The sequence below is a fragment of the Suillus plorans genome (assembly GCF_016647745.1).
Source record: "Suillus plorans strain S12 chromosome Unknown HD556scaffold_61, whole genome shotgun sequence".
Taxonomy (NCBI): domain Eukaryota; kingdom Fungi; phylum Basidiomycota; class Agaricomycetes; order Boletales; family Suillaceae; genus Suillus; species Suillus plorans.
In genome coordinates, this window is record NW_024537445.1 from 215,539 (window position 1) to 232,548 (window position 17,010).

At 47.4% G+C, this 17,010-nt stretch overlaps 4 protein-coding genes across 4 annotated transcripts; 2 read left to right on the top strand and 2 right to left on the bottom strand.

The window, feature by feature from the left end:
• Positions 1 to 1,379: 1,379 nt before the first annotated feature.
• On the bottom strand, positions 1,380 to 2,953 carry HD556DRAFT_1399724 (SET domain-containing protein). Its single transcript, XM_041303800.1, has 2 exons — positions 1,996 to 2,953; positions 1,380 to 1,939 (listed from the first exon to the last, which is right to left on the bottom strand). Exons 1-2 carry the CDS (start codon positions 2,867 to 2,869, stop codon positions 1,725 to 1,727), a joined length of 1,089 nt encoding a protein of 362 aa, XP_041156309.1. The 5' UTR covers positions 2,870 to 2,953; the 3' UTR covers positions 1,380 to 1,724.
• A 6,542-nt stretch (positions 2,954 to 9,495) lies between these two features.
• HD556DRAFT_1433840 (uncharacterized protein) lies at positions 9,496 to 12,623 on the bottom strand (the record flags this gene model as incomplete). The annotated part of the gene is made up of 11 exons (XM_041305262.1): positions 9,496 to 9,716; positions 9,771 to 10,432; positions 10,482 to 10,503; positions 10,537 to 10,620; positions 10,670 to 10,855; positions 10,915 to 11,312; positions 11,367 to 11,515; positions 11,566 to 11,731; positions 11,787 to 11,980; positions 12,031 to 12,399; positions 12,462 to 12,623. The coding sequence occupies 11 exons, from the start codon at positions 12,621 to 12,623 to the stop codon at positions 9,496 to 9,498; spliced, it is 2,613 nt and encodes an 870-aa protein (XP_041156310.1).
• Positions 12,624 to 13,313: 690 nt separating this feature from the next.
• On the top strand, positions 13,314 to 14,084 carry HD556DRAFT_1311563 (uncharacterized protein; the record flags this gene model as incomplete). The annotated part of the gene is made up of 3 exons (XM_041300547.1): positions 13,314 to 13,393; positions 13,426 to 13,635; positions 13,691 to 14,084. 3 exons carry the CDS (start codon positions 13,314 to 13,316, stop codon positions 14,082 to 14,084), a joined length of 684 nt encoding a protein of 227 aa, XP_041156311.1.
• Positions 14,085 to 14,778: 694 nt separating this feature from the next.
• On the top strand, positions 14,779 to 16,574 carry HD556DRAFT_1311564 (uncharacterized protein; the record flags this gene model as incomplete). Its single annotated transcript, XM_041300548.1, has 5 exons — positions 14,779 to 15,086; positions 15,149 to 15,277; positions 15,325 to 15,431; positions 15,651 to 16,517; positions 16,567 to 16,574. 5 exons carry the CDS (start codon positions 14,779 to 14,781, stop codon positions 16,572 to 16,574), a joined length of 1,419 nt encoding a protein of 472 aa, XP_041156312.1.
• Positions 16,575 to 17,010: the final 436 nt, after the last annotated feature.

The window sequence follows — 17,010 nt, forward strand, 5'->3', positions numbered from 1 at the left end:
TCTTTAACCTCCTCCATCCGCCCACTCCCACTTCCTTTCGCCCTCCCAAACACCACCACCTTCCCCACCTGGCCCACACGTCCAGCACGACCAGCGCGATGCAAAAAAATCAATCATATTCCTCGGCTCGTCAACAATAAACACATGCTTGATCATCGGCGAAAAATACAGCCCATGGGAAAGAAGCGAGGTCGTGACAAGCACACGAGGTGTCTGAGCCAAATAACACACACCCGGACCCGTGGGACAGGCCCCAAGAACCCGTCGAGATGGTGATTCGACCCTCGTTTGCGCGTTTCTGCACCACCGGTGAGCGCGACGCATTTGATCCCGCGGCCGTCAAGGAATGCAGCCAGTTGCTCGACTTTGCTGCGTTTGTTGCAGAAGACGAGGAGTTTGGAGAGTTTGACAGGGCCGGAACCGGTTGTGGTCTTGGAGTGCACGAAGGCATCTTCGGCCCATACGCGACGGATGCAGCGCTCGATGTCTGCATTTTTGTTCCCGCCTGTCTATGAGGTGTGTTCAGTGCGAAGGGTCGGAGGGAGGTGATGCAGCCGTGGGGATACAAGGCGGGTGAGGGATGCATGATAATTTGAAAGATAGGTAGCAAGGGATGTGGGAATTGTTGCGCTGGCGAGAAGGAAGTTGAACGAGTAGGAGATTGTTGTAGTTGTTGCTTCCGAATCCAGAGTCGAGGATAGAGCCGAGGAAGGGATTACTGGGACAGGTGAACCACGGGCTGCAGTAATATCACCAAGAAGCATGCGAGTAGATTCTTGAAAGTCCGGATCTGTACATTGTCAGTAAACATATGCATGACTTGAGTGAAACACACACCGAAGAGGACGTCTGCCTCGTCTACAAGGACCGTGATCCGAGAATAGCCGTCCTTCTTCCATCAGTTTGAGTCCCAGTTTCTTGACATCCCTCTCAATTCTTTTCGAAGAAGGAGGGGGCAGCTCAGAAACTGGAGTATTTGGAGTGACTCTGGGATTGGCTGCAGGATGATATCGTGTCGAGTAAGTCCGGGGTTTGAAGGGTGGGGGTGGGACTTCGACGCGCCCCTCATGGCACTTCAAGCTTCAATGGCGCCTACGGGCGCGGTTTCAAGATGTCACGAACGGCCGGAGGGTCGAGAAGCGTAAATGAGGAGGGAATAAATGCTGCTTAGAGTTTTAGCACACGAACTGGACCTGGCTGAGTGGCTAACGGTGAAGAACAGAGTAGGAGAGCAGGCAAAATTTGAAGGAAGGTTGTGTTGTCCAAGATTACTAGCGTACTTGTAATTATCCCACAAAAACTTACATAAAGAGTTACAATTGTTTTGGAAGAATGTTTGGAGGATGGCGCGCGGTGTCACCAAAACGGGAAGTCCAAAAGCATCCTAGGGTATATTTCGGCAAAAGTATGCAAAAGTACTGTATATCGGTTTTATGTGTGCATCATATGTTGAACGGATCATATCAACCAAAACCACGCTCAGCGTGCGCAAGAGAGTCAGATACGTACGATCGCCCATGAAATTTTGAAACAGTGTCCTTCATATATATAGATAACAGGCGCACTGCAGATTTTTGTGGCGAGCGTGCCGCTAGTTGCATGAACTCTTGGCTAGTCATAGATTCTGTGACGTTGAGCAGATTCAACGATCATATCATACTGATCGTTGAATCTGCTCAGCCCCCCCACATTGTTACAAGTATGTACGGTCACAATCACCAACATCAATGCGGAGATGCCCCATTAGGTTCTTCTGATTGGCAACGCTGGCACCCGCATTTGAAAAACCAGCTGTTTTCTAGATCCTGTCTGCGCTGCGCAATGGCTTGACTGGTATCGATATAGCTAATGCAGAGCTCCTCGCCGATTTCGACTGAACGAGAGGTGGTGAAGTGCATAGTGCGTCCGACGCGCGTCTTTTTGACATTTGGGCAGCAACCTTCATGAGCCGACGCGTTGAGCAAGAAGAAGGCTTACGAAGAAGTGGGTTCTTACTGTGATTAAAATAACTCGCGCTTACCCAAATGCCCCATCCGAGCATTTCATCTCTGTGATCTCCATCCCAAATCCCGAAGGCATTCCCGGTGTCGCGCGCAAGGATATGTCGAGCCGTAGGAACGTACAATCTGAGATGCTTTGGAAGTGAATGACACAAAAAAGCGTATACACGGAGATGCGCCGCAAGAATATAAGGCCGTAGACTAACGTTCGAGAGCTCGCTGCTCTGGAGATCAAGAACTTCTGTCCATGGATCTGAGGTAGGTATTATCGAAGAAGTTGCAAGACTGGCAAGACGGTGATCAAATACATATCGCTGGACGATGGCCGACGCAACTGAGCGCGATATTTCGAGTTCCATATCTTCTAAATTCATCATTGAGCAGTACGAAGAAAGACGAGCCCGAGAGGAAACCAATTCCTCAACATCCGCCCAGGCTTTGTCGATGTAATCTTGCGTGATTTGTGCAGGAGGACCATTTGGCAATATCGAATCGTAGCCGTCCCTGGCTGAATTCCTCCGAGTGGCTATCTTTGCTTTGCCAAGAAGAGCATTGATATCTGCTATCAAGGGACCTATCACCCCACTTTCCCATGTGACCTTGCATTCATCTGTGCAGAACCAAACAGTCTCTGCAGTTACCCTACAACTTTTGATACTCCAAGTCCGTGGATCACCAATACTTCGAAAAGTACTTGCTGCATACGCGAAACACTGAGCACAGACCTCCCTGCGGTAATCTTTATAAATCACATGTGCAAAAGGAGCTTCACATGTAAAGATGCTGGTCCCCTCGGCAATGGGCTGGATAGCAAAGAGAGAACGTCCCCCGTGTGGTGTGGTGCGCAGGCCGATCAGTGACTGAATCATTTAAGATCCTTCTAGCTTCTGGGCGCGAAGGAAGGTACACCGAAGATAGCCGGCAGATGAAGTAGATGACGCAGAAACTTGTTTGCTACTATTTTTTAAGTTGTGCAATTCTTTTTGCCTTGAAAATTTGAAATGTTCAGCTGTCACGCGTCACATTTTCGTTGTGACAATAAATGACCCGAGGGCTGACCGGTCGACCCGCGACAGGGACTCCGTGTACCTTCGGAAGAGGGAGAGGATTCAGGGCAATATGCTGCACGCGTATTGTCCACCGTGGCTGATCGGCAGGACAGACACCGATCCACACGCAGTGAGAGAGAGCCTGTGCTAGGTGTTGTAGTATGTAGACTTTAGGATCGGATTGAATATAATAATTTGACTGACTTTATTCTAAATATCACTACAGTATATATACTATGATACGCTAATTGTAAGTATCCGGTCCGTGTGTGTGTAAGCGCGGACTTGTCCATGGTCCGCGTTTACGATGACAAATCGTGTCCGTCTCGGATAACTCCGGCTATTAGTCGTTCCCTACATTACTCATACTTGTACGTATTACTAAGCCTTTCTATCATGTGCTCGTACCTTCATCTCCATTATGTGCTAACTCTAACACTAGGCTGCTAGAGGAAAATCAGGGGGTTAATCATATGGATATTGATGAGAAGTACTCAGAGTACCGTGAGTCTCAAAGCAGCACACCACCGCTCTTTTTTGGATGAGACAGACTCATTGGATATCAACTGACACATGGCCAGGCCCGCTTGTAGAATTGATTTTTCCGCACGGCGCAGAGAGCCTTTCGACCCATTTACAAGATATGTTCATTTACAACTGTAATCATCGTCTAAATTACAAAGACTATTAAGTTTATGTTGTTACGATCTCGACCACTTCAAGTTCGAACACACACATAACTTCGGGCTTCCTCCAGTACACGTGTTTCACAGTCGGTACATTCCCAACCGCGTTGTTTGCCTTTGTGATTATGCCAGCTACCTCACGAGATAATGTAGACCTAAGTGCCATCACCCTGACACGTAGGCTGCAACGACTGATGTTAGACGTTCGTTAGAGGCTATTAGGCGAGAATCACCGGTCGGCTTTTCGATGCTGAAAAGCCAGAGTTGTAGCTTACAATTAATATTGCATCTACTGACCTGTGTGTTAGAGAGTCCATAACTCGGTATCACGCCCGCACCCGTGCCTTTCCTTGCTTTAGCCTCGAAGAGTGCTGCCATAATCGGGGGCAAGTCAGCATAAGGCAGGTTGTTCGATGAGACAGTCTTCCTAGCTACTCAGCCAAACTGTCGCAATGAAAAGTAAAACAATGTTACTGACAGGAGTTTGCGACATTACGGATGAGCGAGTTTGGGTGAAATGATGAAAACCAAGTTGAATTTACATATACGAACCAAACCCCTTCGAGAACCTTGATTGAGCTCGGGACCGGCCTGGCCTATATAACCACGGACAAGTTGAGTGATGTATTAACAATGCGGTTGTAGGCATCCATTGTGAATTCTTGATGCTCTGTCGAGTCTCGATGACCATTTCGTGTCGCTGAAATTCTGGAAGCATGTCCATATAGTTCTATAACGCGGAGTGAGATAAGCACTGTCAATGAACATTCCTGCTTTTGTGATGGGTTCCTCGATAACCAATGTGCCGTGTCCTTCCTAGTTCTCAACGTGCCTTATAGTGAAGGCAAGAAAATATCTTCGTGGCAAAACTTGCATATATATATGCAATGGAGAATCTTAGATAAAATAGTCACTGCAAAAATTAGAGAGTAGAACTTACTAGTACTACGCCGAAGACTTCAATTACACGTCTTCTCCAAATGAGAGCGGAAGCCAGATCACCTTACACGTGCAGGAAGTCGCTGCAATTGTGATAGGCAGTGCATGTATGGATTCCCGCACCCTCTGCAAGCCACCACGACAGTTGATGAATACGGACGAGTTCACTGGCGAAGGCGTAAGGAAGACCGTTGGGTGGTACCCTATTGCTCGGCGTTATTGGACTTCGCAGACTGTCATTTTCATTTTGACGTGGTCTACACCGCCAAGGTGTTCAGTTATCTTTACAAGTACCTGTACAAAGGTCCGGACCGTGCCTTAGTATTGGCTGTCAACAACATCGACGATGGAGCTCCTCGACTTCAGCCAATCAACGAAGTCGACGACTATCAAAAAGCACGATATTTATCAGCTCCTGAAGCAGCTTGGCGCATCCTTGGGTTTGAGATCACACAAAAAGAACCTTCTGTCGCACCTGTTGGTGGCAGAGTTATGCATAACCATTGCTAATTACAGACGTGACGGTTATGCATAGATGTCGCGGGACCCTCGACATCATGCATAACACCCTCGTGGTCCAACTCAGTGCCCTTCTATTCCAAATTCGTGATAGATATCCTCAGCATGGTCCAATGCCCAATCTGACCTGTGATCTCGGGTAACTCGTGTCAGCTTCTGTTCTTCCCTCGTGAGAAACACCAAATCTTAGATAGATTGTTTGAAAAAATGTATAAATGCAAATAATAAAATGGTGGTGGGAGCGGTACTTGTATTCACATTGGAGGGATTTCTGTAGTGGTGGCCAAGAACATAATACGTACAAGTATGAGTAATGTAGGGAACGACTAATAGCCGGAGTTATCCGAGACGGACACGATTTGTCATCGTAAAACGCGGACCATGGACAAGTCCGCGCTTACACACACACGGACCGGATACTTACAATTAACGTATCATAGTATATATACTGTAGTGATATTTAGAATAAAGTCAGTCAAATTAATATATTCAATCCTATCCTAAAGTCTACATACTACAACAGGTTATGAGCCCTGCTACTACCATGGATACGACGCTCCCCGGTTCCACATCACTATATAATATCCCCCAGCTCGCCGACGACGGAACGAACTGGATAACCTACAAGGAAAGGGCCCAAACGGTGATACGAGCACGAGGTTTGATGCGCTATCTTGATAGTAGGACAAAGGAGCCTGTACCTTTCGAGATCGACTCGCAAGGACAAGCACTGAAGCCAAACAAATCAGTAGCTACCCAAACGGAGATTGAAGAACAGGAGAAGAAGGAAGACGAGTTTCAACAGAAGGACTCACTCGTCAAGCAACACATATTTAGTACGGTCTCGGACCGACTATTGTTGCGCATCCAGAACCTCGGGGAAGCCTCGAAAATATGGGCAGAAGTATGCCGAATCCACGAAGGCAAGACGGAGATGGTGCAGATAGATCTGCGACGGAAACTCCAGAACACCAGATGCGAGGAAGGCGGAGACGTGAAGGCGCATTTCGGAGACCTGTTAAGGATCCGAGAATCGTTAGCAGGAATGGGAGTAAGCATAGAAGAGAGAGATTACTATGCCATTATTATGGGATCATTGCCGGAATCCTACAGACCAATTCTATCATCAATAAACGCCGCAGCACGCATAACGAAGCAGCCGCTTACCTCGTATGAGCTGATAAACGTTATCACAGAAGAATACGAACATCAGCAGATAACCAATCCCAAGACACAGAAGAAAGGGAATAATAGTGCGTTTACAGCAAGGACAAACACGCTAAGAGGACGTACCACGACGAGCAAGAGTGAAGATATCACTTGCTTCAATTGTGACAGGAAGGGTCACTATAAAGCCGATTGTTGGAGGAAAGGAGGCGGAAAGGAGGGACAAGGACCAAGGCAGACAAAGAAAGGCCAAAAGGAGACGGCAAACGCTGCAGACAAGATCGAAAGAGCAAATGATTACGCATTTGCAACGTCAGACCTCGCAAATGTTGCAAAGAAGATAGACATACCAGTCAAAAAGCGCGGAGCAATTATTGACTCCGGCGCTACATCCCATTTTTGCCCAGACAGGTCGAAGTTCATAACGTTTGAGCCAATCGAGGCCCAAGACATACACACCGCAGATGGATCTGTTGTCAAAGCCATAGGACGAGGAGATGTTAGCATGGATCTACCTCTGGGAGACAAGAAAACGAGCATCACACTCACAGTACATGATTCTCCACAGCAGAACGGCGTAGCCGAACGACTAAATCGAACACTGGTCGAACACGCACGAGCCATGCTCATCGCCAAAGATCTTCCGAAGTTCTTATGGGCCGAGGCTATTAATTATGCGGCATGGTTAAAGAACCGCTTACCGTCTCGTGCCATTCCTGGGCATACATCTTTCGAATTGATGCACAAAACTAAACCAAGCTTAGCGGCAGCAAGAGAATTCGGAACCAGAGCATATGTGCACTCACCAGATCATGGGAAGCTCGAAGCCAGAGCAGAAGAAGCGTTGTTCATAGGGGTGGACAACGAAAGCAAAGGATATTGAATTTTCTGGCCGATGAAGAGACGGGTGTCTATAGAACGTAATGTTAGCTTCGTCCCGCCAGACGTCATCATTCGTAACGACGTACTGGACGAGGGGGAGTATAACCAGGAAGAACCAATCAACGTACCGAATATCGTCCAGCCTGTCGCAACATCCCAAGTCCCCCAAACACCAATCCAAGCACCCAAAACTCCACCTCAAAGTGCACAACCCCTACCGGTCCTGAAAACACCAAGAGTAACGCGCACCCGTCCACCAGCAGGATACTATCGAAGTCTACATGAAGGAGAAGCAGCATCAGCTGCAATAATAGAACAGAAGGACAAAGAAGATTCGAACACTTACCAAGCATTTGCAGCCGCTCAACATGAGCCAACGCTCAAGGAGGCTCTAAACGGACCAGATGCCGAAGAATGGCAACAAGCGATTGACTACGAAATCAATCAATTAGAGAAGCTACAAACTTGGGAAATAGTGGACGTACCGAAGGGAGCTAACGTTATTCCCTGCCATTTTGTTTTGGCAACGAAACGAGGACCAAGTGGTGAGAAGATAAAGCTATGAGCAAGATTAGTAGTGAACGGTCAAAGACAAGAATATGGAATTGATTACCAAGAAACCTTTGCCCCGACGTCGAATATGACGACGATTCGAACAGTCCTATCAATGGCTGCAAGAAACGATTGGGAGATACACCAAGTGGATATAAAGAGTGCTTACCTTAACACCACGCTGAAGGATGAGGTGTATATGCGGGCACCATCCGGATACTTGAAGAAGGGAGAAGAGGGAAAAGTCTTGAAGCTGCTGAGAAGCTTATACGGCCTGAAGCAAGCCGGGTTTGAGTGGTCCGAGGAGCTAGAAGAATTCTTCCTCGAAGCCGGATACACACGTTCGCAAGTCGATCGAGCGGTGTACTATCGGAGGGAACAGGACGAGCATACCGTCATAACGGTATCGGTTGACGACATGGCTGTGACGTCAAAGCATCTAGAACATATAGAAAAGTTCAAAGATCAGCTGCGACAGAAGTTCGAGATAACAGACCTAGGAGAACTCACCTGGTTGCTTGGGCTCAAGATTGAGCGCAATAGATCAGCACGAACCATCACGCTATCGCAAGAAGCATATGTCGACACCATTGTCGAACACTTCCGCCTCGAAGACGCAAAGCCAGCGCACATTCCCATGGAGACTGGAATACAGCTGACAAAAGAACAGTCAGACCATTCGCCAAGCACCAAATCTCAAATATCCGAACAACACGTACTGTACCAAAGAGCGATTGGATCGCTAATGTACGCGGCAACTTGCACTAGGCCGGACATAGCGCTAGCAGTGTCGGTACTATCGCAGTTCATGCGTGAACCGGCGAAGTCGCACTGGGAAGCAGCAAAACACGTCATCCGCTATCTAAAGGCAACAAAGAAGGCAAAGCTTACCTTGGGAGGAAAAGAGAAAGATCTAGAGGCTTACGCGGACGCAGATTGGGCAAGCCAAGCCCACAGGCACTCTATCTCAGGGTACCTGGTCCAGCTGCACGGATCTCCGATAGCTTGGAGCGCGAGGAAGCAAACGATCATAGCGTTGTCAACAGCCGAAGCCGAATACATCGCACTAACGTCTGCAACGAGGGAAGTGCTATATCTTCAGTCACTACTGAAAGAACTCTATAAAAGAAAAGACGCACCTATCACCATCTACTCTGACAACCAAGGCGCTATCGCCCTCGCCTCAAACAACAAGTTCCACGCTAGAATGAAGCATATCGATATACGCTATCACTTTATCAGGTCAGTTATCGAAAACGGCACGATAAAATTGAAGTACGTACCAACGGATGATAACCTCGTGGATGCTTTCACCAAAGCACTGCCAAAGCCGAGACTCGAAAGATTGAGAGATGGAATGAGAGTAAGCTGTGCTCGAGGGGGAGTGTTAGAGTTAGCACATAATGGAGATGAAGGTACGAGCACATGATAGAAAGGCTTAGTAATACGTACAAGTATGAGTAATGTAGGGAACGACTAATAGCCGGAGTTATCCGAGACGGACACGATTTGTCATCGTAAACGCGGACCATGGACAAGTCCACGCTTACACACACACGGACCGGATACTTACAATTAGCATATCATAGTATATATACTGTAGTGATATTTAGAATAAAGTCAGTCAAATTAATATATTCAATCCTATCCTAAAGTCTACATACTACAACAGAACACACCCCACATACTCATGAATGCATCTCATATGTTCCTTCGAAGCGCTGCTTGGCGTCTCACGTACGCATTGGTGCCTTCTGCTTCAGCAGGGGGCAATCCGACTCTCCGGTCCGCTTGCTCGTCCCACCATTTAGCGTGCCAGGAAAGAAATTCCCTGACACGCCGCATTTCCTCTAATAACAGCTTGACCTCCTCCGTCCAGCGATTTGCGCGTGCGCGTGCTTTGCACCATTCAATTTGTAACGCTGCCGAAGGATCTCAGAACCATCTGAATCACGATGACAGAGAGAACCACGTACCATCTGTAAGAACTTCTCCTGCGGCTGAAACACCGCGCATCTTCCATATCCACGAGAGTGTGCGATTTCCCTCTGATTGGCCTACCTTGCCTTCAGACATACCACGAACATGCTCCACCTCCAGCACCGGAAATAATTCTTGCCAGTCATGTTCTCCAAGCGTCTCATGCAGGCTTTGAAGCGCGTTCCTTGCCCTGCAATACCTGTCCGCAGCTTCTGAAACATGGCGCTCAACCTTTCTGATTACAGTGGCAGCGCGTGTATTGGCCCGTTGGCCACAAATATTTGCGTCCTTGAATTTGTACAAGTGAGTGCGTAAGAGAAGATGGCGGCGTAGGTCATCGAGCGCATCAAATGATTGCCCTTGACGTAGTTCCCATTCAAAACGACAGAGCCGTTCATCGCATATGGCATCTGGGGCGTGCGACTTCAATTCGGAGGGCAGGAACAGGTTGATCTTATGTGCCTTTTCCTCACTCAAGGCCGCTGCGCTGGAATTGTGGGTGGTCCGAACATGGGATGCCGAGGGCATATACAAGAGCTGAATTTGACACCATTGGTCGACTTTGCGTTTCAGAGTGTTTGTCCGATCTTGTATCTTTGAACGCTGGAGATCGGTTGGATGTGCTCCAAGGGCCAAAATGTCCTGTCTGAGCCAGTTTCTGAATCCTGCTAAGCCGTTGTGAACCCAAGAAATAGTTAAAAACTTACTGTTCTTCCTCTATGCCAATGCCTGTTGAAATAAGAACAGTGGGCGATATCTCACTATGAAGGGAATGGTTGACACCACGCTCGAGATCTTCAGCCTCTTTTTGAGAGAGACTCAGCCTGACGGATGCCTGCGTCATAGCTGAGTCAAAATTGTCAGTTAAATATGCAAACTCAAAACATTGGCTTACTTGTTGTGGTTGCGCCAAAGGGATTTGTCACGGACATGTCCATTTCCCACTTTTCAACAGCGATCTTCCATTCTGATACTTCCTCTGGCCTTTCTGCAACGAGCGTATCATTGAACTCGTGAAAATCGCGCTGGTGCTGGTCGCGTTCTGGTATAGCTGTCTTGAGTTTTTGCAAAAGACTGACACCTAATCATTACCATAAGTAAACGGTGCCCATAGCTTGTGTTAGAATAGACGTCACTCACCCAGATTGGTGACTTTCTTCCAATTGAAGTCGCCGAAGTGGTCGTCGATGGTGTCACACCTGGCGCCTGGACCCATCTCACGTGTGCTCGTAGCTATAGGATTGATGTTAGCCCAACCGCGCTCAGGCGCCTCACCATCAGTTCGGCCCATGCCCCTTATGAAATTGTGTGAATAAGTAATTTGACAGGGCAATATGTGTGCGGGAAGATGGAATTTGGGGACCAGAAATGTGATGAATTTGTCGGTGCAATTGATGTGAATACGACTCGGGTACTTGACCATTCGTTCTTGGAGATGTTTACTCCACTGGCAAGCAATGTCGTACGAAACGTTGAGAACGATGAGGTCCTTCGCGAACTGCATGGTGGAAAAAAATAGAAAATCCATATTTACATATCTGCGAACGTGTAAGACTCAGACAAAATGGAGCAGCTCAGCCTTTGTTACGTACTTTTCCCCCTTCTGAAGGTCTCCAACAGCACAAGGTCGTTTGAAGTTATGACGCGAGCAATCCACGGTCCCAGCACCCGTCGCTGCAAGACCACGGGAGTTCTTCGTCTCTGCGAGGTTGACAGCGTTATGACTAACACATGTACTTTTCTACTAGAGATTAGTGTCTATGGAAAGTACAAAGAAACTATAGTACATACCTCTTGTGGCTGCTTGCCGGCTTCATGGAGGAATCTCTTGTATTCCTGTTCCTCAACGAAGTACGACCATCCATTGCTCAGACCAGGATCGACTATATCGGAGGAAACATTCTTCCTCGCCAACCGAAAGTTTGCATCAATCGCGACAAATATTCCATAAAGCCACCTATTGGAACAGAACTAAGTAAGGTAACACACAAGATGAAGTGAATTTAATGAACCGTTTGTCAGTACTTGCATCCTCCCAGCCCTGCGGTAAGTTCTTACCTGGCTGGGGACAGGCAGGACAAAGGACTGCACAGGAACCAGGTTGGGTGGCAGAGATGCCTCCGGGATCATGCCCGCGGCCAAATCGTTTGAGCAGGGTCAAATTCCGCCATTCTTTGATCATGCGAAGTAACGATACGTAGCGATCCTGAATGCATGTGAGATTTGGAGCCTCGGTCAAGATCAATTTACACTTACCTTAGGAGGATTGATGCCAGAGTTGTCAGATAGTCGTGACAGTGTCTGCCAATATTCAAAGGCCGATGTCTTCGATTCAAATGAGAGAATGTGGAAGTGGTGAAGGAGCCGAAAAGTCGCGGCCGTTTTAGGATTAACGGATGTCGCTGGAAACCACCGGATGCGGAGGAGTTGAGTGGTTAGTGATTGAGCTGTCTTGCATTTACAGAAGTTTACTGCAACCAAATGTACACCATGGACGTCGAGAACAATGAAGTTGTTGTGTGTTGGTGCCGGGTTGCAACAACGCTCTCCAACTCGATGGCCTAGCTGTATTTTGAGACCGAGGGCTTTGAGGCTAGTGTTCTCAAAGTGCCCATCAACCCAATGCTATAGTAGGATCCATTGAGCGACAAATTAAGGCCTTAGAATGCATGAATTAGAGAACTGACCTGAAGTCTATGTAATGGGCTTTCTTGATGTCTCGCCAGCATACATCCTTTGCAATACAATGCTGTGCCAAAGCAATCTTGACATTGGTATTCCGGATATTCCTGGCATCCGTCATGGCCCTCACAGACTTGATGAAAAATGTGGTCACCACATCCATCCATCCGGAGAAGCTCTAGAAGAAAGCTTTTGCGTTGTGAAAGCCAAAGTGCGAGAGGATTCTCCTGAAAAAAAAGGTGTCAGTACAGTAACCAAGGCCTTATATGCGACACTTACACCAGCCGTTGGTGGTCGCGGTTTGGGTTCACAAGATGTATCGGCTATGTGATCATCATAAGCGGAATACGCAACATCTAAGTTGTCATCGAAGCTGAATTCAGGTTCTTGTATTTGCGAAGGGACCTGCGGGCTGATAGGGAGACTGGTATGTATTTGTGAGCATGCATAGTCAGTTTGCATTGCAACACGACCAGGCCCTGTGATTGTGTGCGATTGTACTTTGTGGTAAAGAAGTTGGGTACCGTCTGTGTCCTCGACCAGTCGTAATTGTGAAGCTCGTTGGCGGGCAGCGTCCTGTGCAGCGTGGTTCGTTCGGTTGAGGTCATACCATGCTTGAGTAAGTTTTTCATGTTCTCGTTTGCGCTTGCTCTTATGGCCCATAGTGGTGAGTGACTAGTAGTATAGTATCAGTAGCAGTTCATGAGCGTGGGTTTTGGTCCAACCAAATCATGGGTTTTGGTCCGACTGACCACTGGTTCTACTGGCAGGAGCTTTAGTTACGTCTTGTTTCCCTACTTCTTTTGAACCAAGACCACATACCACTGCCAACCAAAGTCCTTTCCAGCAAACACATCATGGCCCGTCCAATCATTCATACTACTCCCGAGGCAAAATTAGCCGCTGCCCGTGAAAAGCGCCAACGCTATTATGCTAAGTATGTCACACCTGATATGAATTATTTCCGAGTGTTCCTGACTCACAGGCTTGTCCCAAAAGACACAAAGACCTAATTCTCCAGAGACGGAGACAACTTCGTCCCCCCAAGCGTGACATGAAGGAATCACGGAAGATGTTGAAAGCTATTTCCAAAGCTTTACATGGCTCTGACAGCGATGAGGACTCCAAGTCTGAATCTTCGGATGATGAGAGTTCCGAGTCCTCTGACGCAGACAACCTGTATGTTCCTTTTAATTTTATATAAATAGAAACATATGATATTCATATTCAACAGATCCGATCTCACGCAGTGTTTGTTCGCTCTCAAGATTATCAAGGACGAGATGTTGACATTGACAGATGATCCTTGCGCCTTTGTCCAAAGTGTCTTCTCAGAGTATGTCAAGACTCTGGATGGCAGCGTTAAAGGTGATGTCACCATCCTCGAAAAACCAATGGCCACGGTTGAAGGTTTACTCAAGCGCGTAATTCCCATCCACGATCAGATTCTTAATTTCTGTGGGATCTCACCTGAGTGGCGAGCCGTTGACTCGGTGTCCCGCTTCTTGAGGACTATTCTTGCATACCTAGAGGATATCCTAGGTCTTGTGACATTTGACGGAGCTGGAGAGCTTGCAGTGGCTCACTCGATGGGTGAATTTATGTATCAGAAGGGCATCAGACTTTGATTAAGTTCTACACCAGCAGTCCTCATGTACATAAATTAAATATGTTTTTTTGACATCCGCAATACTGATTGAAACACAGTACAAGTAAAAACCTCGAGAGTGAAAGATCAGAACTCTGGGACAGCTGTTAATGCGACCTAGCTCATCTCCCCAGATTCAGGGCGCCACGTGGATTTGGTGGGATAATGAGTTCAGGCTCCGATGTGAGTACTGCAAAACCTTATTCCCGTTATTTCCGTCAAAAAGCCACCTTACGATAAAAAAAACACACATATCGCGTCAGTAAGTATGTTATTTCCATTGTATAAACACGTCACTGATCAAAATATGCCGGCGGCTATTAGATGGCAGGAACAGAATGGGCTTCTGCTGAGCAAAAGTCATATTTGCAAAGCTTGTACAACGATTTCCTCAAAGCGCAGGCTCAAGGGAGTGTGTCAGCCTTCTGGCCGGGGGTTTATCTCACATGGTTTGAAAAATGGCCCGAAATTAATTTAATGTTCCCAGACACATCAATGCATGGGGTTTTAACTGAGGAACAGACTAATCTATTGGGCGCAGCCATTGACAAGAGACATCAGGCGAGTACTATGGAGCATGTATAATGGTATCATATGTTCAACAACATATATAGCAAATCAGAACCTGGTTCAATTATAGATCACAACGCAGCGGACGTGCCTCGGTCAATAAAATGACGAAATCCATTCATAAGATGATGGGAAACAAGGCAAAGGGGACCCGAATTCACAGCACTGCTGAAATTTATTCCAAAACAGGTCTCGCAACCGATGTCCGAGATAAGTTGGAAGAGGCTATTGCATCAGGCTCTGTTGTTACAAAGGCCGAGAGATTTGTCGCCATGAAAAAGCTTACAAAAGAGGCATACGAGGCAGCACATCCTGAGGTGCAAGCGCTATGCTTGGCAAAAGTGCAGGAGGAACGTGAGACAAAGGCTAGTCAACTACTCAAGCCCAAAACACAAGAAAGGACAAATTTGGAGTGAGCTAAGTCCGTTGCCCTTATCTACCTAAGAGAACTATCGGCTCACAGTTACCAAATAGGGCTCTTGAAGAATGTACTGGTCCCATCGCACACTTCTTGCAAGCTATCCATGAGATGACTGGCTTCCATTGGACTGTTCTCGGCGCTGGACCTGACCCTCGATATAATGGTGACATCAATATGATGAGGTGAATAAAATTTTGTTTTGTGTATACTGCCTGCTGATATTTTCAAGTTACCATACAGGAGTCAATGAGTACGGGCAAAACTGGAAGCAGGCCACTCCCGATTTCGATGATAAGCACATCAAGCCATATGTTGCCTTCATTTCGAGTCTTTTTCGTAAGTTGCCCCTTCTCCTTCCCTTTTAACGAATTTTGGACTCACCAAACCAAGCGGAACACGTCAGGAAGACGTGAGCAATTGATTATGTCCCCCCACCCCCCTCATCGACTCTTGAAGCCGACCCAGTGGCTGGGGAGTCACAGTCTTCCAATGCCAGCCAAGACCTTCTGTCAACCTCAGTGTTGATGTCTTCACCCCCCCACCTGCTTCCTATAGCTCATACACCTATCGCTGTCGCCGAAAACACGCACCAGCCTCCTCCTGACACTTGGTATTCTATTCAGCATCCAGATGATCTGATTTCTTTTGACACAGGATATGATTTCGTCGCCGACTCACCATCCTCACCATCATTTTCGCCCATCTCCACATGGAAGAGAGACATGCTTCCTACCTCTCCTCCACACTTTCGTCTGCAGGTCTTGGCTGCAAACTTTGCATCTTCAACTTCCCCTTCTGACATCATTGGAGGGTCTTCTCCAACACCTTTCATCACTCCGCCTATGTTTACCTTCCCTCCACTCCCAGCCCCACCACTGGCACCCTGGTCCTTCGACGCCAGCTCCGCCTATGTTTACCTTCCCTCCACTTTCAGCCCCACCACTGGCACCCAAGTCCTTCGACACCAGCTCCTGTTTCATTTCCTCCACTCCCAGCCCCACCACTGGCACCCGGTCCTTCAACTGCCAGCTGTTTCATCTGTAACAGTGTCCGGGAATCTCTCAAGTGCCAATGGGTCTAGGATAGATACCTTGGTGGGCGTGGAAGCGCTGGCTGCTGTTGTAGTACTAGAAGCTGTCCGAGTTGATTCGGACAGGAACGTTACCACCTCCTCCGAACCCATAAGTGAAGGCAACGAACTTCGCTCAGCATGCGCCGAGAATCTTCCTGCCAGTGGCAAGCGCATTCAAAAGGTTCTCGCAGACCCAGAAATACCCACCAAGTCGACTAGCAGCACCCTGCCTGTCAGGAAAACTGGACGTCTTCGAACAGAGACGACTCGATTGGTGCAGGCCAACAACATCGGCCAAAATCCCAAGCGTCCAAGACCCGCTGAGTCCCAGAGCGAGCATCGTAAGAAAAGTAAGTGTTTTGTTTTTTTCGCCTTCACCTCGACTCATGTACCCCATAGGAAAGTAACATAGTTGCATTGTCGATGGTGTTTTCTTGCAAAACAAATGTATTTACGTTGTTCTTTCTTGCTCGCATGTAGTAGATGTTTTTGTGACCTTCGAAATATATGTTTTTGTCGTCGTTCAAGTTGTTCATCACATAAGAAATCTTAGATTAGTACACATCAACACATAATAGACATGAGACATGTACTCCAACTGTAATGAATGCCGAAAGACTACACTACAGTCTATTACTTGTGGGACTTGGTAGAAATCGCGCCTGACTAAAGGACTTGGTGAAAATTCCTTCATAAGATCCGGATAAAGATCTAGCAAGGCTCGATTCAGCAAGAAGCTGGGAGGGATGTCAGGAACAGGTATGCAGGAGTAGATTCACGATCGGGATAGCCAAATTGAGGTGCGGATAGCCAGCAGGAAGTGCTCGACACCGTTATGCATCA

Excerpts from the sequence above, each read along its gene's own strand:
- HD556DRAFT_1399724 (XM_041303800.1), bottom strand. The coding sequence starts at position 2,869 with ATGATTCAGTCACTGATCGGCCTGCGCACCACACCACACGGGGGACGT. Across the intron at positions 1,940-1,995 it reads CGCGAGTTATTTTAATCACA|GTTGCTGCCCAAATGTCAAA; the intron begins GTAAGAACCCAC and ends CGGCTCATGAAG.